This window comes from Drosophila rhopaloa, unplaced genomic scaffold (assembly GCF_018152115.1).
Source record: "Drosophila rhopaloa isolate 14029-0021.01 unplaced genomic scaffold, ASM1815211v1 contig_2, whole genome shotgun sequence".
Taxonomy (NCBI): Eukaryota; Metazoa; Arthropoda; class Insecta; order Diptera; family Drosophilidae; genus Drosophila; species Drosophila rhopaloa.
The window spans coordinates 5,258,987-5,279,886 of NW_025335083.1; the positions used below are offsets into that span (position 1 = coordinate 5,258,987).

General features: G+C 35.5%; 5 protein-coding genes across 5 annotated transcripts; 3 read left to right on the forward strand and 2 right to left on the reverse strand.

The window, feature by feature from the left end:
• The first annotated feature begins 2,857 nt into the window (after positions 1–2,857).
• LOC108039145 (lymphocyte antigen 6 complex locus protein G6d) lies at positions 2,858–5,305 on the forward strand. Its single transcript, XM_017116068.2, has 3 exons — positions 2,858–2,993; positions 3,690–3,860; positions 4,957–5,305. Exons 1-3 carry the CDS (start codon positions 2,939–2,941, stop codon positions 5,160–5,162), a joined length of 432 nt encoding a protein of 143 aa, XP_016971557.1. The 5' UTR covers positions 2,858–2,938; the 3' UTR covers positions 5,163–5,305.
• A 7,550-nt stretch (positions 5,306–12,855) lies between these two features.
• Positions 12,856–15,548, forward strand: LOC123037812. The gene is made up of 4 exons (XM_044460338.1): positions 12,856–12,933; positions 13,208–13,237; positions 13,288–13,545; positions 15,270–15,548. The coding sequence occupies exons 2-4, from the start codon at positions 13,235–13,237 to the stop codon at positions 15,546–15,548; spliced, it is 540 nt and encodes a 179-aa protein (XP_044316273.1). The 5' UTR covers positions 12,856–12,933; positions 13,208–13,234.
• An 880-nt stretch (positions 15,549–16,428) lies between these two features.
• On the reverse strand, positions 16,429–17,870 carry LOC108048449. The gene is made up of 2 exons (XM_017129117.1): positions 17,719–17,870; positions 16,429–17,637 (listed from the first exon to the last, which is right to left on the reverse strand). The coding sequence occupies exons 1-2, from the start codon at positions 17,777–17,779 to the stop codon at positions 17,243–17,245; spliced, it is 456 nt and encodes a 151-aa protein (XP_016984606.1). The 5' UTR covers positions 17,780–17,870; the 3' UTR covers positions 16,429–17,242.
• A 494-nt stretch (positions 17,871–18,364) lies between these two features.
• LOC108048451 lies at positions 18,365–20,147 on the forward strand. Its single transcript, XM_017129119.2, has 3 exons — positions 18,365–18,526; positions 18,647–18,832; positions 19,429–20,147. The coding sequence occupies exons 1-3, from the start codon at positions 18,475–18,477 to the stop codon at positions 19,653–19,655; spliced, it is 465 nt and encodes a 154-aa protein (XP_016984608.1). The 5' UTR covers positions 18,365–18,474; the 3' UTR covers positions 19,656–20,147.
• LOC108048450 lies at positions 20,132–20,773 on the reverse strand. Its single transcript, XM_017129118.1, has 2 exons — positions 20,453–20,773; positions 20,132–20,396 (listed from the first exon to the last, which is right to left on the reverse strand). Exons 1-2 carry the CDS (start codon positions 20,696–20,698, stop codon positions 20,157–20,159), a joined length of 486 nt encoding a protein of 161 aa, XP_016984607.1. The 5' UTR covers positions 20,699–20,773; the 3' UTR covers positions 20,132–20,156.
• Between the last annotated feature and the right edge of the window lie 127 nt (positions 20,774–20,900).

Below are 20,900 nucleotides of genomic sequence, written 5' to 3' on the forward strand. Positions count from 1 at the left end.
TAAATTATTTTGGTAAAAAGAATTTCCCCAAAAACACATTTCATAAAACATATTTTTCTTTTTTTTAATAGCCTGTTTGCAATAAGATCCGAATAAATGGATAATATATTTTTCATAAGAGAAACCGTAAGTTAATAAAAAAAGATTTTTTCCGATGCTTTATTTTATTTGCCAATACATAAATCATTTTAAGAGATAGAGGGTATCCATAAAGTTACTTTGCAGTCGGTTTTGCAATTTCCATTCACTTTTAGCCGTGCTTTTCCCCAATATATAATTGAATTCTAAGCCAACGCAAACATCTCCAGAGAAATAAGTCGACGAAGGATGCAACTGCAACTTCCATACCCTCTCCTCATCTAAAATATAATAGCAAAAATTCTATGCTCGCTATACGGTGGCGGAAAAAAAAAAGATAAAAGAAATTCAATCAGAATTTGCTGCTGCAGCTGACCACAGAAGAAAGCTGAGAAAAGTGAGATGGAGATGTAGCGAAAATGGGAAAAGCAAATCCGCTTAAGATATTGTATAAATCAGGAACCACAACATTCGACTCCCTGCGCCCAAAAACCCATCGTGTCGGCATTCATAATGATGTGGCAAATTGGCGGCTTGACAATGCAATTGAATGCAAAATATTTGAACAATGAACGGCAAAAACCCGCTGAGAGGCCGGAAATTGAAAATTTTCTATTCCCCCCTCCCTAAAAACTAAACCCATTTATGCTGTTTTTTTCAATTTGTATTGCAATATTCGAAACACAGAGTATCGGTCACATTGAAACCACATCGACCCAATAGCCATTCCCTAATTATGGACAATCGGAAAGTATGGCATGCTAGATGGTTGAAGGGGAGGCCGAAATATCAAAGATTTATGGGGGTTTAACTTTTATAAAAACAAAGTGACAAACAGTTATTGTTTCATAATTATCTTATATTTATTTATATATTTTTTTAATTGTTCTATGAGGTTCTTATATATTTTTAGTAATCGTTTAAATTTCCTGCAATTTTACAGTTTTGAGAAAATATTTGAGGAGGTAAAATGGTTTAATGATAGTTTATTAGAGAATATCATTCATATCCGACAAACTCGAGTTTTCTGTATTTTGCACACGGCGAAATTGTAAACAAATTCAACTATTTTCAAAACCAATTTTTACCAAACAAACCCTATAAATATTAATCTCCATGTCGTTGCATTTTTTCGGCTTATAATATGTATTGTAATTTGAACAAATTTTTCCATCGGTTGCTGAACTGTACTCAGTGTGGGACAAATTGACAAACTCAATGAGTTAGATTTTGGTTTTTGCTGCGCAATTGAAACAAGTTTCGCTACACTGTTAAATTTTACTCCACAAAAGTAAGCTCAAAAAGCTTTTAGAAGCGAGAAGTTAATTTAGCATGAAGAAGCTGCTAAAATGTGACGAGTCGTTCGTATGCAGCTTTTAAAGTAAAGGGTGACCGAAAAGATTTATAATTCTTTTTAAAAGGCAATTTTGCAACTTCAATGCGGATTCTCTTTTTTCCTCTCAAAAAGGATTTGTTGCTCCCCAGACGGATGCTCTTATCGCAGAGTTTCCTCTTAGACCAAAATTGCCATGGAAACAGACAAAGGGGAGAGATTCAATGAGTCGATTGCTCAAATAACATGCAACAAAATAAGCAATCAGTTTTTACAACAAAAGTAGAAGAGCAGACTACAAGTAAAATTTCAGGGGACAAGACAACAATAGAGAAAGAAAGGATTAATAAAACTGCCCAAGGTCTTCGAACTCTGGCGGAGATATTAACCTACAAATAACTAAATCGGATGGTGCACCATATTTGATAATTTTGTAAGCACTAACAACTAAAGTTGATTGTATCAAGTTTATATTCATAATTTGAATAAAGCCTAAACGTATCAATAAAAATTTAAGATTCATGAATTAAAGTTAACAAGAAGGGAAGCCAGCCTCGGCAAGTCGAAGTTTATATACCCTTTCAGCTGTTAGAAAAATTAGCAAAACTTTGATTTTAATGCTTAAACACAGATAGCTTGACTTTTTGATGCATTTTTTGATCGTTTATATGCAAGCTATGGTGCTGCTTTTGACTGAAATGATAATACCTTCTGCAAGGGTATAAAAAGAGGGGAAAATGCGGAGTTTCGTCTGGAAATGTGTAACAAACCCTATAAAAAAGCTGCTTAAAAGCCAATTTCATTTCTATTACTGAGTTAAGTAATTTCAATAATTATCTCAAAGCAAGCACAATTCTTTTCTTTCATATTTCTTCGTGAAATTAACTTTAAATAAAAGGGGTAATTATTATAAATAGTTTAAATTTTTAAATTTATATTTTGTTTACTCATTTAAGGAAAATGATACCTCATAGCAAGTATATGTGCATAAAATAATGTTTATTTCAGTTCATAAAAAGTACATCATTGTCGGGGCTTTTACTTTAAGCGAAACCGTATCTCTCACCTCGCAACAAAAGGTCAATAACCCAAATCAGAGAACTGTGTCACTAACCAATTTAATTTCATAATTCGTACTATTTTTAATTGAAGAGCAAGTCCCACAGTTCAACCGTTGTCAATTCTACCACCAACAACAATCAATGGACCCATAACGGCAGTACATAAAAGTATTCGACCGCCTACGAAGCTGCTGATCAAAACAAAACAGTTTTATTTTCAGCGACCCCAATGCGTGGATCGCTTATTTGACATAACTAACCAAAAACTCGTTCCGAGTTTCACTCAACTAACGAGAGTTAGCGAGTGAATGAGCAAAGCTTTTCTTCAAAACAAGTTGCAATTTGGGGAGAGCGCAAAAACAAATTCAAATCTAATTTCAGTTGTTCAACGTCTGCCAAACTGATCGGAACGAAAGCTTTTTCGTACATTTTCAAACTTAATTAAAAATTAAATATTTTAGCAAATATGCTGAAACAGGTGATTGGTGTTCTCTTTATTGCTTTGTGCTTGATGCACACTGGTAAGTGACTCTCCATTTTTGGTGACATCTCTAACGGAAATTTACATAAATGTAAATACAAAAATTTATTAATCTGTGTCAAAAGAAAACCAGTTTTGAGTGAAAACTTAGAAAAGTGATTTTAAAAATAGGTTGTTATAAAAGAAATATAGTTACAGGTGTTGTTATTAAGAAAAACTTAGAAGTACAACTCTATTTTACAGAAATGGTTTATTAATATGTAAAAAAGAAACAAGAGCTTCATTATTTAATTAGGATCAAATTCGTGAAGATTCCAAAACATGGAAAATTTTTTTGACGTTGACAAATTTTCATAAAATACCAAAACAAAAAAATATTGTCATCCGAAATAAGTTATCACGTCATTCAACAATAGAGGACGTGACAAAACGATTTAATGTATAAACACAATATCAGGCAGCTCAAAAATATTTTAAACAAATATTCACTTTTGGATACGCTTTTAATTTGGATATAGAAATGACTTCATTGTCGAAAAATTACAGGAGAATCTTATGGGAGTTGATTTAAATTTATTTCTCTGAGGGCGTTTTATAAGCCAAACGAGTGAGACCGAGAGGGAAATGGAAATCTCAAACTGGTTACAAGCAAAGCAAATTCAAATCGGCGACCTTGAGCAAGCCTTTGGAGTGAATTAATAAATACTAACTGATTTATATTAATTTCTGTCTCTAGCCTCGGCCATCAAATGCTACCAGTGCAAATCCCTGACGGATATCAACTGCGCCAAGGATAAGATCGATGCCGCCTCCAACATCCGCGCCGTGGATTGCGATAGTGTGCCCAAACCGAACACCATGGATCAACTGCAGCCGGTGACCAGGTGCAACAAGGTGGTTACGAGCGGTGAGTGAAATCCCACGGAGATCCCGTCTTGCATATTGATTCCAATATTAGAGGCGCACGCACCTTGAACGCTATAAACACTTTAAAGAGACGTGATGTCACCCGGGTAAACTAGACAAGATCGGGAAGGGAGGGGGCGAGTTCCAATTAACATATGGCAAACAAAACACAAACTGTGAAATCGTATGCAAAGCAAATACAGTGCGTTTCTCATTCGTAAAACTATAGGGCTTAAAAACTCGAGAAATATAGTATTACAATTCATTCGTAAAATAAATAATAAAATTTATGCAACTGTTAGATAAATACTTTATACTAAATATAATAAAGCAAAATTCAAAGACGACATATATATATATTCACCTTAGGAATCGAGAAAATAGCAATTATAAAAGTTTAAGTGCCTATAATGTAGTGCTTTATCTTTACAAATCAAATTTATAAAATAAATGTAGTGTAAAGGTTTATTTACAAAAAAAAAATAAAATAATTTAGATAAAATTTTAAGCCATAATAATCAAAAAAATTATGTAATGACCGTTTTAAAAAATGACACATTTTTTGTCCCAGTTGTAAACGATATTTTTAAAATCATTTGTATTTTTTTTTTTAACTGTATGAAGTTTATAAAGTTGTGAATAACTTTCTATACTTTAGCACATGCCGATGTGCAATTTGTAAAACATTGTTAGGATCAGTGTGAATAATGACTAAGGTGGATAGTTTTTGTAAAAGATGCAATATTTGCATTTTTTATTTGTTCAACTGCAGTCGATTTCCTACGAGTTGTATGGCGGCTTGTTCAAAGGGTTAAAAAATGTAGTATATTGACAAATAAAATATTTAATTTATACTAGCACTCTTAATCCAATTATTTAGTTTAATATAAAAATATTAAATTTTTTAAAAACAACAAATTTAAAATTTAAAAATCTGGCGAGCATGAAATTACGAATTTCCAATCACTACGTCCAGTTGACTATTTATATAGTTTTTCTTACAGTTTCTTAAAAATTTTAGGACTTTATTCATAGTGATTCTATTATCAAAAAAATATTTTATGCAGATTTAATAATTGATAAATGTTACTCCACAGACCGTGCTGGAACTATTGTATCTCGGGACTGTCACTTTGCAACCATCGGGCAGAAGGAGAACGAGTGCACGGTGACCCACAGTCGCCAGGTGGACAGCTGCTTCACCTGCAAAGGTGACTTGTGCAACGCCTCCGGAGCGGGACGCTTTTTAGCTATCAGTGCAACCACCATCCTGGCGATTTTCGCCCTTCATATGAGCTTGTGAGGCGATTTCAAAACCGAACCAGGAATTTAAAAAATAAATATTGATAACGTACCTGTAAAAAAAATTTAAATTGTTAATTAAAGTCTTAAACAAAATTAAATAAAGGTCAGAGGTTGTTTGTATAACATTTTCCGAAACTGTAATTGGCATAAGCCAGACTTAAACCTTAAACCAAACTTAAAAGCAGGTTTTTGCTATAATAATAAAATGTTTTCTATATTCCAACGTAAAATCTTAGTCAAGCCTTAACTTAACAATTCTAGAATTTTGATAAAGTCAAACTTTCATGATTGCCATTAAAACTGAAAGTTTGTATGTTTTTGAAAACTCTTAAATCACAAGAGAAATCGTTTAACCAACTCATAAAAATAGTTCATTTTGACAGAAAACGTTTTTCCTCTCTTAAAACGACTATTTTTTTAACAAAAAAAAAAAATAATAAAAATGTCCATGTTGTCCTCTTAAAAAGTTGTAAATAAAAAAACCCATGTGGGCAAATATATTTTTTCAAAGTAACGGTTTTTAAATTTTTGGCAGAATAAGTCATGTTTGGTCAACATCAGGTTTTTTTTTGTAAAATTTAAATTGAATTAAGAAATCTATGCATTCATGGCGGTTTTTATTAAAGCAAAAGAAGCCATATGTTTATTTTTTAGAGTCGGTCAAAATTATTTTTTTTATTTCTTACTTCTTAAAAGTTGGGCAAACATGGGCATTTTGTATTATTTCGAAATAAGGATTTTTAAGGAGTGGGCAAACGATTTTTTTCATATTTTCGTAAGTTTTTATTTTTTGTAATACTTTAATTAATATTAATTGAACATTGTTTTTCTACAATAATATAAATTGGTCATAAGATAGCTTTTTTTTTTTAAAAGTGGCTCTAGTCATAAACAAGAAAGGAAAGCTAACTTCGGGCGGAGCCGAAGTTGATATACCCTTGCAGAATACTCTGTAAATTATATTCTCCAAAATTATTCATATGATGCATTCTTAATACTCATAAAAAATCCCAACTTCCTAACTTTAAAAACATCAAAGTTATGGCATTTCCAATCGTTCAGTTATATGGCAGCTATAGGATATAGTCGGCCGATCCTTATGAAATTTGGTAGGTCGGATTGATTGGCCAATTATAAAACCCATAGAAAATCCCAACTTCCTAACTTTACAAACACCAAAGTTATGGCATTTCCGATCAATCAGTTATATGGCAGCTATAGGATATAGTCGGCCGATCTCGGCCGTTCCGACTTATATACTGCGTGCAAAGGAAAGAAGGGTGTGTGCAAAGTTTCAATTCGATAGCTTTAAAACTGAGAGACTAGTTTGCGTAGAAACAGACAGACGGACAGACGGACATGGCTATATCAACTCAGGAGGTGATCCTGATCAAGAATATATATACTTTATAGGGTCGGAGATGTCTCCTTCACTGCGTTGCACACTTTTGACCAAAATTATAATACCCTCTGCAAGGGTATAAAAAAATAAAAGAATAATCCTAAAATGGTTTAAATTAAATGTTAAATATATTACATATATTTGATTTCCAAATAAGAACGTACAGCTGCGCCCCTTAAACTTTTTTCATAGAAATAGGAATAATTCGATCCGCGAGCCTTCGAAAATTATTTTGAGAGAGATTAAATTTATTTTTAAAGAGTGCATGGCTTGCTGTTGTCAAAAACTTCCATATTTCGTGTATTAGTATAAAAAGGTGGATATTATGGGCCGACAATTGGACATGCATAGACCCAAAATATATAAATGCACATATTTATTTAATATACATACAGTTGCGAAAAAAAATAATAGCACCACTACATCGTGCTGCTTTCATTGTAAAAAAAAGTTAGTTTACTGTTGTTGTTTTTTTTTCAAAATAATTTTTTTTTTAATGTTTAGTATTGCTCTAGTCTAAAACAAAGTTTCCGTTTTAATTAATCCCACCTACATATATTTTTTTTTAGTTTTTTATTAAAAAAGTCAGAAAGACAGCGAAAAAAAATAGCACCACTTTCAAGTTACTTAGAGAATATCCTATATTTCGCCCAACAGCCTTAAAAGAAAGTACCTGCTGATAAAATTGGACTGATTTTTAACTATTTTGTTTAAAAATTAAAAACAACATTAAAATGGGACGTGGAAAACACTGCACTGCGGAAAAGCGTAAACTTCTTAAAAAATGATTTTGGAAGGAAATTCTTACATAAAAGTAGGTCGATTGGTAGGATGATCCAATAAAATGATTAGAAACGCCATAAATCATAAGAAAAATCCAAAACACGTGGAAAAAAACGATCTTAACACCTTGACATGCCAAAAGGTTGATTCATGAGAATAAGAAGGATCCTTTCAAGTCTGCTACTGAGCTTAAAATGGAGCCTAAAATTAATGCGACAGATGAAACAGTTCCCAAGTGTCTCAGACAACATAACTTAAATGCCTGCAGTCCCAGAAAGGTTAGCACTTTTAAATGCCAGGCATATTGCTAAGCGCATGAAGTTTGCAAAGAACATGTTAATTGGTCACTTCAAAAATGGAGGTATATCTAATGATCAGGTGAGAGTAAGGTCGTTCTGATGGTGGAAAAGGATCTCGATCGTATGTCAGGAGTCCCAAAAACTCTGATTTTATGCCACAGTCCACCACAAAGACCATAAAACATGGAGGGAGTAGTCTGATGGTATGGCCCTGTTTGTCCTATTATGGAGTAGGTCCAGTACATTGGATTAAAACTATACTGGATCAGGACGTGTAAGTAAATATTTTGGATACGATTATGCTACCCTTTGCAGAGTACGAAATGCCACTTCCAACAAGATAAAAACCTTAAACATACCAGCAGAAAGGCAATGGATTGACTCGGAAAAAACTCTGCCAATGTGTTGGTGTGGCCTGCGCCTGACCTTATTCCAATAGAGAATCTATGGCCCGATGTCAAGAAGGCAGTTGCTGCATCCAAGCCAACCACCGTAAGATCACTTTGGAAAGAAGTGGAAGAGTCTTGGACCCATGTTCCCACTAAACGTTGCCAGGACTTGGTTGACTCCATGCCAAGACGTTGTGAGGCTGTTATTGCCAATAATGGATGCACAACCAAAAATTAAATGAAGAATCTACACTTTATTTGGATGTATAATTATAGAAAACTCATGAATTTTTTACTTACTAGTCGTTGTTATAGTTTTAAATCCATTTTTGAAAAATGGTGCTATTATTTTTTCGTCAAATTTCTTTAGTTTCAATAAAATATCTAACATATCTTATCTAACATATCTTAATTTGTTCATTTCCAGTTGGTTTATTGTCTTTCGATTTCAAAATGGTATTCAACGTTTTCATAGTGTAAAAAGTATAGGTACAGTGACCGTTTAAACATATGTAGCTTGAGTAGGTGGTGCTATTATTTTTTTCACAGCTGTATGTGGTAGGGTAGACAAATTCAGTCAACTATAATATTAACCTCTGCATTTATTTACTTGTATTACCTGAAATATTCCCTCAGCTCCAAGCGCATCTGATTAAAGTTCAGTGTATTATTGCTTTGAAAAACGTCCATTCCGAGGAGACCGTCGATATCTACATCCATTGGTCCAAATAGTATTCCAATTAAGCAGCGTAAAGTTGACACAAAAACAAAGAATACGGCGGACAAAGTCTAAAAAAAAAAGATGGTGGCAACGGGACTTGCAATATTTCGCAATTGGAAGATAAATACACAACGAAGATTCGAAACAAAACGCCCACTAACAATTCTTATAAAGCAAACACGGTTTGTCTAAAGAATCCAAAACATTTAAACTGTTTTTAGTACAAACAATTAACATATTAAAATCCGAGCCACGCGCACAAGACGAACAAAAAGAAAGGAAGAAGGAATTAGAGATGGGAGAAAAGGTCTCCAAGACAGGCTTTTATCGATAATGCAACCCTGCAAACGGAACAGAATTAATTACAAGAGCATGTTGCTTTCAAATTAATGAAATTGCTTAATTAAGGAATACAACTGAGTTTGTGCCACATTTATGCATTTATGCATTTTGCGATATGAACATTATTTACCAAGGCTCAACCGTCAACAATATTTACATATTTAGTATTTTCTTGTTGCATGTGTATGTTATTACCGATATTTGAAGTTTCTCTAAACTTTCATCTCCATGACAAACGTTTTTGACGCATTTTTTACAAGCTATAAAATAGGTTGCTGAATTTTATTGCGCAACAGGAAATTTAGAGCAAAAACTTAAATAAACCTCTAATAAACGCTGTTAGTAAGAATTTATTGAAAATATAAACCATTTGAGAAAGCAATTGCATTGCATATTCACTTGTGTTCAATTCGAAAGATAAATTTTTACTTTTATATCTGATATTGTTTTCCATTAGCAATTTGAAATCTGATTACATTTTATCATGGTAAGTTTGATGTTTTTATAGTAAATTTGAACTAATTGTGAAATTTCGAGAAGGAAAGTACCACAAATAGTGCTAATCGCCGAGGAAGAAACGTTGCCAGACGTGGTGTTCGAGATTTCCGCGGAAGGGGTCGCGTTGATAATGCTGGCTACAGTGGAGCCTCGCAGGGATCGACAGCCCGCGAGGCCAACCTCAAAGGATCCCAAAGAAGTGGAATTGCTCGTAAGAAGCTGGATGGCTTAAACTGCAAACTGGTGAGATGTTTCTTGAAATCCGAGGAGGCAGAAGTCGAAGCGCATCAGACAAAGGTAGATGTACACTCACTCGCATATCTCTGCGTACACCCCAAAAAAATTTCAAAATCTGACTTTGAACATTAATTGTTCGGCCATTTATGCATGTATTTTATTCATTCTTTTTTTAAACAAAACTATGGTTTATTGTCTTCATTGACGTAGAAATATTAGAAATATTCAACAGGGTGTTATATTTTATTTTTAATTTTAAACCTAACACTACGAAAAAGTGTACGCGCAAAAGTCTGCGTACAGCAGTTTTCAACTTCGAGGAATGCAGGATTGTGCGATTTCCGTTAATTTTGTTGTCGCCGATCTACTTTAGAATGTCTAAAAATAGACATTACGCAGTTAAAATGAAACTTTTTCATTATAATAACGAGCATATTGCAACATGTAACAAAAAGGCAAGGAAATTTCTGTTGAGGAGTGGAAAATTATATTAAAAGGTTTTTTGGATGGAAAATCTTATAGAGAAATTGGTGCTTTAGTTGGTAGAACCCACTCATCCATCCAAAGAGTGATAGATAACTACAACTCGGCTGGAAGTATCTTGCCAAAGGCTCGTTCTGGCCGTCCGCCTTTACTTATAAACCGCGAGCAGAGGAATATTATCAAATCTATTCAGCTCAACCCAAGGACGACAGCTCACCAGGCAAAGCTGAAGGTCGAGGATAGATTTTCCAAAAGAGTTTCCGAAGATACTGTACGCCGGACCATAAAAAAAGCTGACTACCATAGCAGAGTCGCCCGCAAAAAACCTCTCATATCGGAAGTCAATAGACAAAAGCGCCTAACCTTTACTAATGAGTATATTTCCAAACACCAAGACTTCTGGAATAAGATTATATTTCCCGACGAAACTAAATTCTGCATATTTGGAATCAAGGGAAAGGTTTTGGTATGGTGGAAAAGTCAGAAAGACAGCGAAAAAAAATAGCACCACTTTCAAGTTACTTAGAGAATATCCTATATTTCGCCCAACAGCCTTAAAAGAAAGTACCTGCTGATAAAATTGGACTGATTTTTAACTATTTTGTTTAAAAATTAAAAACAACATTAAAATGGGACGTGGAAAACACTGCACTGCGGAAAAGCGTAAACTTCTTAAAAAATGATTTTGGAAGGAAATTCTTACATAAAAGTAGGTCGATTGGTAGGATGATCCAATAAAATGATTAGAAACGCCATAAATCATAAGAAAAAATCCAAAACACGTGGAAAAAAACGATCTTAACACCTTGACATGCCAAAAGGTTGATTCATGAGAATAAGAAGGATCCTTTCAAGTCTGCTACTGAGCTTAAAATGGAGCCTAAAATTAATGCGACAGATGAAACAGTTCCCAAGTGTCTCAGACAACATAACTTAAATGCCTGCAGTCCCAGAAAGGTTAGCACTTTTAAATGCCAGGCATATTGCTAAGCGCATGAAGTTTGCAAAGAACATGTTAATTGGTCACTTCAAAAATGGAGGTATATCTAATGATCAGGTGAGAGTAAGGTCGTTCTGATGGTGGAAAAGGATCTCGATCGTATGTCAGGAGTCCCAAAAACTCTGATTTTATGCCACAGTCCACCACAAAGACCATAAAACATGGAGGGAGTAGTCTGATGGTATGGCCCTGTTTGTCCTATTATGGAGTAGGTCCAGTACATTGGATTAAAACTATACTGGATCAGGACGTGTAAGTAAATATTTTGGATACGATTATGCTACCCTTTGCAGAGTACGAAATGCCACTTCCAACAAGATAAAAACCTTAAACATACCAGCAGAAAGGCAATGGATTGACTCGGAAAAAACTCTGCCAATGTGTTGGTGTGGCCTGCGCCTGACCTTATTCCAATAGAGAATCTATGGCCCGATGTCAAGAAGGCAGTTGCTGCATCCAAGCCAACCACCGTAAGATCACTTTGGAAAGAAGTGGAAGAGTCTTGGACCCATGTTCCCACTAAACGTTGCCAGGACTTGGTTGACTCCATGCCAAGACGTTGTGAGGCTGTTATTGCCAATAATGGATGCACAACCAAAAATTAAATGAAGAATCTACACTTTATTTGGATGTATAATTATAGAAAACTCATGAATTTTTTACTTACTAGTCGTTGTTATAGTTTTAAATCCATTTTTGAAAAATGGTGCTATTATTTTTTTCGTCAAATTTCTTTAGTTTCAATAAAATATCTAACATATCTTATCTAACATATCTTAATTTGTTCATTTCCAGTTGGTTTATTGTCTTTCGATTTCAAAATGGTATTCAACGTTTTCATAGTGTAAAAAGTATAGGTACAGTGACCGTTTAAACATATGTAGCTTGAGTAGGTGGTGCTATTATTTTTTTCACAGCTGTATGTGGTAGGGTAGACAAATTCAGTCAACTATAATATTAACCTCTGCATTTATTTACTTGTATTACCTGAAATATTCCCTCAGCTCCAAGCGCATCTGATTAAAGTTCAGTGTATTATTGCTTTGAAAAACGTCCATTCCGAGGAGACCGTCGATATCTACATCCATTGGTCCAAATAGTATTCCAATTAAGCAGCGTAAAGTTGACACAAAAACAAAGAATACGGCGGACAAAGTCTAAAAAAAAAAAGATGGTGGCAACGGGACTTGCAATATTTCGCAATTGGAAGATAAATACACAACGAAGATTCGAAACAAAACGCCCACTAACAATTCTTATAAAGCAAACACGGTTTGTCTAAAGAATCCAAAACATTTAAACTGTTTTTAGTACAAACAATTAACATATTAAAATCCGAGCCACGCGCACAAGACGAACAAAAAGAAAGGAAGAAGGAATTAGAGATGGGAGAAAAGGTCTCCAAGACAGGCTTTTATCGATAATGCAACCCTGCAAACGGAACAGAATTAATTACAAGAGCATGTTGCTTTCAAATTAATGAAATTGCTTAATTAAGGAATACAACTGAGTTTGTGCCACATTTATGCATTTATGCATTTTGCGATATGAACATTATTTACCAAGGCTCAACCGTCAACAATATTTACATATTTAGTATTTTCTTGTTGCATGTGTATGTTATTACCGATATTTGAAGTTTCTCTAAACTTTCATCTCCATGACAAACGTTTTTGACGCATTTTTTACAAGCTATAAAATAGGTTGCTGAATTTTATTGCGCAACAGGAAATTTAGAGCAAAAACTTAAATAAACCTCTAATAAACGCTGTTAGTAAGAATTTATTGAAAATATAAACCATTTGAGAAAGCAATTGCATTGCATATTCACTTGTGTTCAATTCGAAAGATAAATTTTTACTTTTATATCTGATATTGTTTTCCATTAGCAATTTGAAATCTGATTACATTTTATCATGGTAAGTTTGATGTTTTTATAGTAAATTTGAACTAATTGTGAAATTTCGAGAAGGAAAGTACCACAAATAGTGCTAATCGCCGAGGAAGAAACGTTGCCAGACGTGGTGTTCGAGATTTCCGCGGAAGGGGTCGCGTTGATAATGCTGGCTACAGTGGAGCCTCGCAGGGATCGACAGCCCGCGAGGCCAACCTCAAAGGATCCCAAAGAAGTGGAATTGCTCGTAAGAAGCTGGATGGCTTAAACTGCAAACTGGTGAGATGTTTCTTGAAATCCGAGGAGGCAGAAGTCGAAGCGCATCAGACAAAGGTAGATGTACACTCACTCGCATATCTCTGCGTACACCCCAAAAAAATTTCAAAATCTGACTTTGAACATTAATTGTTCGGCCATTTATGCATGTATTTTATTCATTCTTTTTTTAAACAAAACTATGGTTTATTGTCTTCATTGACGTAGAAATATTAGAAATATTCAACAGGGTGTTATATTTTATTTTTAATTTTAAACCTAACACTACGAAAAAGTGTACGCGCAAAAGTCTGCGTACAGCAGTTTTCAACTTCGAGGAATGCAGGATTGTGCGATTTCCGTTAATTTTGTTGTCGCCGATCTACTTTAGAATGTCTAAAAATAGACATTACGCAGTTAAAATGAAACTTTTTCATTATAATAACGAGCATATTGCAACATGTAACAAAAAGGCAAGGAAATTTCTGTTGAGGAGTGGAAAATTATATTAAAAGGTTTTTTGGATGGAAAATCTTATAGAGAAATTGGTGCTTTAGTTGGTAGAACCCACTCATCCATCCAAAGAGTGATAGATAACTACAACTCGGCTGGAAGTATCTTGCCAAAGGCTCGTTCTGGCCGTCCGCCTTTACTTATAAACCGCGAGCAGAGGAATATTATCAAATCTATTCAGCTCAACCCAAGGACGACAGCTCACCAGGCAAAGCTGAAGGTCGAGGATAGATTTTCCAAAAGAGTTTCCGAAGATACTGTACGCCGGACCATAAAAAAGCTGACTACCATAGCAGAGTCGCCCGCAAAAAACCTCTCATATCGGAAGTCAATAGACAAAAGCGCCTAACCTTTACTAATGAGTATATTTCCAAACACCAAGACTTCTGGAATAAGATTATATTTCCCGACGAAACTAAATTCTGCATATTTGGAATCAAGGGAAAGGTTTTGGTATGGTGGAAAAGCGGAGAAGCCTCAAATTAAGAAAATTTGGTTGGCACAGTAAAGCAAGGAGGAAGCGGAATAATGGTGTGGGGGTGTATGGCAGCAAGTGGCGTTGGAAAATTGGTATTTATCGAGTTAATAATGGATCAGAAAATCTATATTGACATATTAAAAAACAATTTAAAAGAAAGTGCTGAAAAATTAGGGCTCGAAAGTGAATGTTGGTTCCAACAAGACCACGACCCGAAGCATACGTCGCAGAATACCATGCTTTGGCTGCTGTATAACGTCATAAATCAGCTGCGAACACCTCCCCAAAGTCCTGATCTAAGCCCAAATGAGTATTTTTGGGATCTTCTTGAGAGGAAAATCCGAAGACACTCGATAACATCTAAAAAAATGCTCAAGAATGTGATTCTCGAGGAGTAGGGGAAAATTACTGCAAATGAGACAAAAAAAAAGGGGTTTCCATCCCGAGACGCCTTACGGAAGTTTTGCAGAGAAAAGAATACCCTACCAGTTACTAAAAATAATATTATTTGTGTTTTAAACAGGTGTACGCAGACTTTTGCGGGTACATTTTTTGGTAGTGTTAAGTTTAAAATTAAAAATAAAATATAAGACACTGTTGAATAATTTCAAAAAAAATACGTCAATGAAGACAATAAATTATAATTATGTTTAAAAAAAAGAATGGGTTGAATATATGCATAAATGGCCGAACAGCTAGGGTTTAAAGTTAGATTTTGAAATTTTTTTGGGGTGTACGCAGAGATATGCGAGTGAGTGTATCTCAATTGGAGAAGCAGGAGAATGTTCCGACTGGAGATGTCTTTCAACAGAAGAATGACGACATGGATCAGGGAGAAGCTGTAAATCCGGAGAATAAAGATGAAGTTTCAGAAAAAGATTCCCCCCAAAAGGAGAATCATAAACCTCCTGAAGAAGATGGCGTTCAACAGAAGAATCTGGATAATATTTTGATTGGAGACGGCGTTCCACAGGAGAATAAGGACCTAATTCCGGACGGAGAAGTCATCAAACAACAGAATCAGAATATAGTTCCAGGGGAAGATGTCGTTCAGCTGGGCAAACAGATTGAGGTTTTGGGTAAAGAATAAGAAATCCAGCCCAATAAACCCCAAAAAAATGTCATGAATAAATAAAACTATACATTTCAATCCATTAACAGAATTTTGAATTAAATCTTTATAATTTAACTGTATTTTCTCCTAATGACCCCTTTTTGTATTTGGCTTGCTTCAAATTACTATCACGAGTTGTTCCAAAGTATTGAGTAACTATATAAAGGGGCAAGTCAGTGTTTGATTATTAAAAAGATTTAGATTTTGTTTTAATGAAATATCTAACTACAATTAAAAAACCTGTAACCCTTGCTCTCATTTTTTCTTTTCTAATTTTGTATCTTTCAATTTTAAGAAGCAAATCCGTCATTTCATTATACAAGTTCTTTAAGTTATTTGGCAATCTTAACACTTGTTTTTATACCCTTGCAGAGGGTATTATAATTTCAGTCACCAGGAGAGTCGATCTAGCCATGTCCGTCTGTCCGTCCGTCCGTTTCTACGCAAACTAGTCCCTCAGTTTTAAAGTTATCTGCTTGAAACATTCCCAAAAGTTGTCCTTCTATTGCAAGAATATAAGTCGGAATGAGCCGGATCGGGCGACTATATCATAATTAATAGCATATAACTGATTGATCGGAAATGCCATCGGCCGACTTTATCCTATAGTTGCCATATAATTGAACGATTGGAAATGCCATAACTTTGGTGATTTTAAAGGGATTTTTTATAAATATTAAGAATGCCGCATATGAATTATTTTGGAGAATATAATTTACAGAATATTCTGCAAGGGTATATCAACTTCGGTTCCGCCCGAAGTTAAGTTTCCTTTCTTGTTGAAAAAATAATTAAGTATATGTTACATTGAAATTAACTTCCCATCCCTTATATGTAAAGAATAAACAACTTCAAATAATGATAACTGTATAATTGGTGTGTAAATCTTTTATTTCAATTAAAAATGTTCTAATTGTCTTTGCATTACAATAAAAACTTGTAAGCCTGCTGGCGACTAAAACTAAGCGTTTCTTTGTAAAAATACGTTACAAAATACAAGTAGAAGGTGGAGATTACAAGATTGAGCTTATGAAATAGGGAATGTCACGTAAGTAAATATTTTCGGACGGAAACAGTTTTTCAAGCTTAAGCTACAATTCGAGTCGTTCGCAGAAAGGCACTTGATTACAATTCACTCATTTTGCACAAGACTGTCTTAGTTTAAATAACAGATTTGACAGAAAATTAAAGTTTTGTTCTTAGAAAATGCATTAAATCGAAAGATGATTTTTAAAATTTTTAGAGTTGGCAACTGTTGCGATTACACTTTTTTGCTGCTTTACAGACTTACAAAAAAGTTATCCAATGTGGAAAGCACATTATTTATGATTTAATACTGCTGTTGAAGCCTTATTGTGTTTTTATGAATGGGACATAGCTCTAAAATCATGTTTTTAGATAAAAGGTCATTAAATGAAAAAAAAACTATGTGGATTACTTAATTTTTGGAATGAATGATAAAAAGCTTTAAAAGTAAGCTTAAAATCTTGTTAAACCTGTTTTCCTGCACTCAATTCTGATGTTCTTAGCAAACATGATGCATTATAGAATCAAAAATAGTAATTTTAACATCTCAAAAAAGCCTTTTAAAGTCAAGACAGTCTTGTTTCTAACGAGCGACGAGAGAAGGCGTGTCATTGGCTACAACTGGAGGATGTAAATCCCTCCAACTATTGCCGCAGTAGATGCGCCACAAGAACGGAAACGAGTGTTCCGGAAAGGACTCCCATCCAGCCCAGGCGATGAACTCCCGCCGAATTGCAGCCGTCCTTGCTGTTGCACGTGCAGAACTCCATGAAGATGTTGTAGCTGCCGGTTCGCATCAGACAGAAGCGTTCGTCGCCCTCGATTCCTGGCTCACCCATGTAGGCGCAGCTCCGGAAGTAGCGCCACTCCCCGTGCACCTTCTGCCGGATTTTGCGGCACATCGTCGGTCGCACGCCCTTCAAGTGCTCCAATTCCGGTGCCTGCTGGCAGTCCGTGATCGCCAGGGTGCTGTTGTCGAATGGATCCCCGCATTTCGGGTCGTTGTCGCTGCGGCAATCCCAGCATTTGATCGCCTGGCCTGCAAAGTCACAAATTTTCGGGTGTTAGTCGGTCGGCAAAGGTTGCGCAGGCGCAGTCGCATTTCCTGGCGAAAACTCACCCACTTGCAGCAGACAGCAGAGCACAACCACGGCCAGCGCAAATTTCTCCAGCAATTTCATCCTTTTATTTGGGTTTTCGTTGCGTTTCAATTGATTGAATTTTTGGGCGTGTAAATAGTAGTGTGGCTGTGGCTTGAGCGTTTAATAATACCAACGTGGTCTTAAGCCAACCACTGGTTTTATCACAGACACCAACCATGGTTAAAAAAAAACAGTGTGGCAATATTGCTTACCGTTTAGATTTTTTTAAAATGCAGTTTTAAATTTTATACAATATATAAAAAAATTGCTTTATAACTGTGAGTCAAGTTACTTTAATAACGCGTTTTTTAATGCAGTGCAATCTACTCGCTTAGTTTATAAGTAGATTCAGTTTGTAGGCTTTGTACATAGAAAGCCTATATTCTGTAGCTGTTGAGGGCAAATCAAGTCAAATTGAATAGTTTCTGTCGTTAAATCGAATAAGAGACACACTGTAACCATACGGTTCAATTAAAATGTTCAGCAAGCTAAAAATATAGTTTCATCTAGTTAATTAATGCACATGTGATTCGAAAAAAGTAACGCCTTCGTAGATCGAGTGAAAATAATCGATTGTAAAACATCGAGTGGCGAGATTTCTGAAGCCATCGATAGTATCAAACAAACAGCGATTTTGGTTCCAGCTCTATCAGTCCATCCAATTTGTTATTTATTTGGTTTAATCGCATTTTATTTAATTTAACCGAAGCGCACAAAGCAGTATTAAGCTGAAGATGACCGCCCTGACCCGCTGCGCCTTTCTGCTGCTGACGCTGGCCATTTGCGGTGGGTAAACACGCCCCAGTTGTTAAAATCCCAAAAGCCACCTTTTAATCGCGGCTTTGGGTGTGGCTTTGCAAGTGTTTTCATACAGAACAATTGGAATTAATCAGCGAATTTTTGCAGGCAGCTGGGCCATTCGGTGCTTTCAGTGCTCCTCGGACCAGGATCGCAAAGGACACGACAGCTGCGGCGCCTACAAGCGATTCAACCGCACGGAGCACATCTCCATCGAGTGCAACAGCGACGAGAGCCACATGCCAGGATCCTTCTGCATGAAGGTCGTGCAGCAGGGTCCTCGTGGATTTATCTGTGAGTTTGGAGATTGTACTCCATAAAGGACTGATTAGGTTCCTACATGCACTTACATACCATGGCATTCTAGTAAATCCCACTGTTGTTAAAGCTTTGTTAAGACAAGATACATCTAGAGGAGTTTTGAACATTTTTATTCTTTTATACTATTTTATTTACTCATTCGAATACGTTTACGTTAATTTTGTGCAGGATGATTCTCGGCGAGTTATCTTTTATTTGCTTCACAAGTATTTCTCAGTGAATATAGTGATAGTGTGGTTTTGACCATGTGGTTCCAGAAAATTAAATGCTTGTTTGGGACAGGTGTTACAGAAATCTCTTTAATCCAAATTCAGTTTGATCCCACATACCATTTTTCCTTTATTGTCCATACCTTTATTCCTTATCCAAATGTTTTTATTCTTAGCTTTATTTTAACTTATTCTTATCATAGAAAAAAGCTGGCTCTTAAAAATTAAAATTAATATTTTGGAAAGTCGTGAAAAAATAACGACTGTCGGCGACAAAAACACATTATGATAGTAATATTGTAAAACAATTGTTGCTTAACTGAGTAATTATTGATGGCATTTTTTAAATTTTTTCCTTAGGGGACGGTCGTTGGCGACAGGTCATCCGAAGGTGTGCCTCCGTTTCCGATACCGGAGTGACAGGCGTCTGCAATTGGGGCGTCTACGAGAACGGCGTTTACTGGGAAGAGTGCTACTGCTCCAGCGACAGCTGCAATGGATCCAGCCTGATTCAAATGCATGGATCCCTGCAGCTTCTGTTGGGCTTCTTGCTGATTGGCGTCGTCTCAAGGATTGCGAGAAGTTAATAGGAAAGCCAGTTCCACGGTCCCCACCAAAAAGAGACAAAAAGTGCCTTTTCACCACTCTAATTTTAATAATTTCTAAACTGAGAATGGCTTTGATTAGCAGAGACACCATCCGTCCACTTATACATATCTATAATTAAGTCAAACAGTTGTACACGCTTGTAAACAAAAAGCTAGATAAAGGAACACCGCGGCAGGTCAATTTAAAATATTTTAAAAGCATAAAGTATTCTTAATTTTTGCATAACATTTTATTTTGTGTTTTCTGATGTACTTTTGTTAATGATTAGTCTTTGTGCACAAAAAGTAATGATCTGTTTTTACATTTATATTATTTATATAAAGGCTAATTTTCGCTTTTATAATCATTTGATTAAAGACCTGCCCAATCACGACCATAAACTACAAAAATTGTCCAGATTTAAAAATCCTTATCTCAGAATCTCGAAGTTAAAAAAAACACCAATCGAAATAAATATATTTAGAGGAAAACCGTTTGTTTTATTTATCATTTTGGCTCAAAGCGCAACCATTTTGAGATTCCATCAGGGTTTTTAGACCATATTCTGACCAACCGGCCCTCGGATCTTTGGCCACTGCGGTGAAAACGGTGGTGGAACCATCCTCGAAAGTTTTCATGGCATAAAAAGTCTTTCCCTCCTCCAACCAAACTCGCACTTCATCCGTAGAATTGGCGGTCGATGAGGGAGACTTCCAATCACTACCCAGGTTTTGGCCATACTAAAAATTAGAGTTAGACTTTAAGATCTCTTACCAATCTTCGGCTACAAACTCACCCATTGCCGATATAAATCCAGGGGCTGATTCTTTTGGGTCCATCTTAGCACTTTTAGATAGAACACCATGAACTTGTGCACATTCTCCTTGATCCTGACCGACGGACTCTGCTGGAACTTGGCCAGCTCCTCCAAGGTGCTCCGGCATATCTCACGATCTTTTGGCCTTCCGAGATTCTGACAAATAGCCGATGCAATTCGACGCAGGCACTCGAACTCCTCGTCCAGCAGCTCCTGCCTCAGCATGGAAAATTTTGGGTTCTCGTATAAACTTAAAAAATAATTTCTATATTTCAGTGAAATTGGCACGGCGTGTGTTTGTAGTTAAAGGAAAAGGGAGTTAGAAACATAAAAATGTTCTATATTTGTATGGTTTATTTTCCAAACATGCACTTATAAATTTCCATAATGAAACAACTAAAGCATTTAATTTTTAAAACATTTATTT

What these genes read in the sequence shown, in the direction of transcription:
- LOC108039145 (XM_017116068.2), top strand. Translation starts at nt 2,939, where the DNA reads ATGCTGAAACAGGTGATTGGTGTTCTCTTTATTGCTTTGTGCTTGATG. An exon ending in TTTGTGCTTGATGCACACTG is followed by an intron (nt 2,994 to 3,689) that starts GTAAGTGACTCT and finishes TTCTGTCTCTAG; the next exon opens with CCTCGGCCATCAAATGCTAC. An exon ending in CAACAAGGTGGTTACGAGCG is followed by an intron (nt 3,861 to 4,956) that starts GTGAGTGAAATC and finishes GTTACTCCACAG; the next exon opens with ACCGTGCTGGAACTATTGTA.
- LOC123037812 (XM_044460338.1), top strand. An exon ending in TCGAAGCGCATCAGACAAAG is followed by an intron (nt 13,546 to 15,269) that starts GTAGATGTACAC and finishes GTCTTTCAACAG; the next exon opens with AAGAATGACGACATGGATCA.
- LOC108048449 (XM_017129117.1), bottom strand. Translation starts at nt 17,779, where the DNA reads ATGAAATTGCTGGAGAAATTTGCGCTGGCCGTGGTTGTGCTCTGCTGT. An exon ending in CTGCTGTCTGCTGCAAGTGG is followed by an intron (nt 17,638 to 17,718) that starts GTGAGTTTTCGC and finishes GTGACTTTGCAG; the next exon opens with GCCAGGCGATCAAATGCTGG.
- LOC108048451 (XM_017129119.2), top strand. Translation starts at nt 18,475, where the DNA reads ATGACCGCCCTGACCCGCTGCGCCTTTCTGCTGCTGACGCTGGCCATT. An exon ending in GCTGACGCTGGCCATTTGCG is followed by an intron (nt 18,527 to 18,646) that starts GTGGGTAAACAC and finishes GAATTTTTGCAG; the next exon opens with GCAGCTGGGCCATTCGGTGC. An exon ending in GGGTCCTCGTGGATTTATCT is followed by an intron (nt 18,833 to 19,428) that starts GTGAGTTTGGAG and finishes TTTTTTCCTTAG; the next exon opens with GGGACGGTCGTTGGCGACAG.
- LOC108048450 (XM_017129118.1), bottom strand. Translation starts at nt 20,698, where the DNA reads ATGCTGAGGCAGGAGCTGCTGGACGAGGAGTTCGAGTGCCTGCGTCGA. An exon ending in TGGATTTATATCGGCAATGG is followed by an intron (nt 20,397 to 20,452) that starts GTGAGTTTGTAG and finishes TCTAATTTTTAG; the next exon opens with TATGGCCAAAACCTGGGTAG.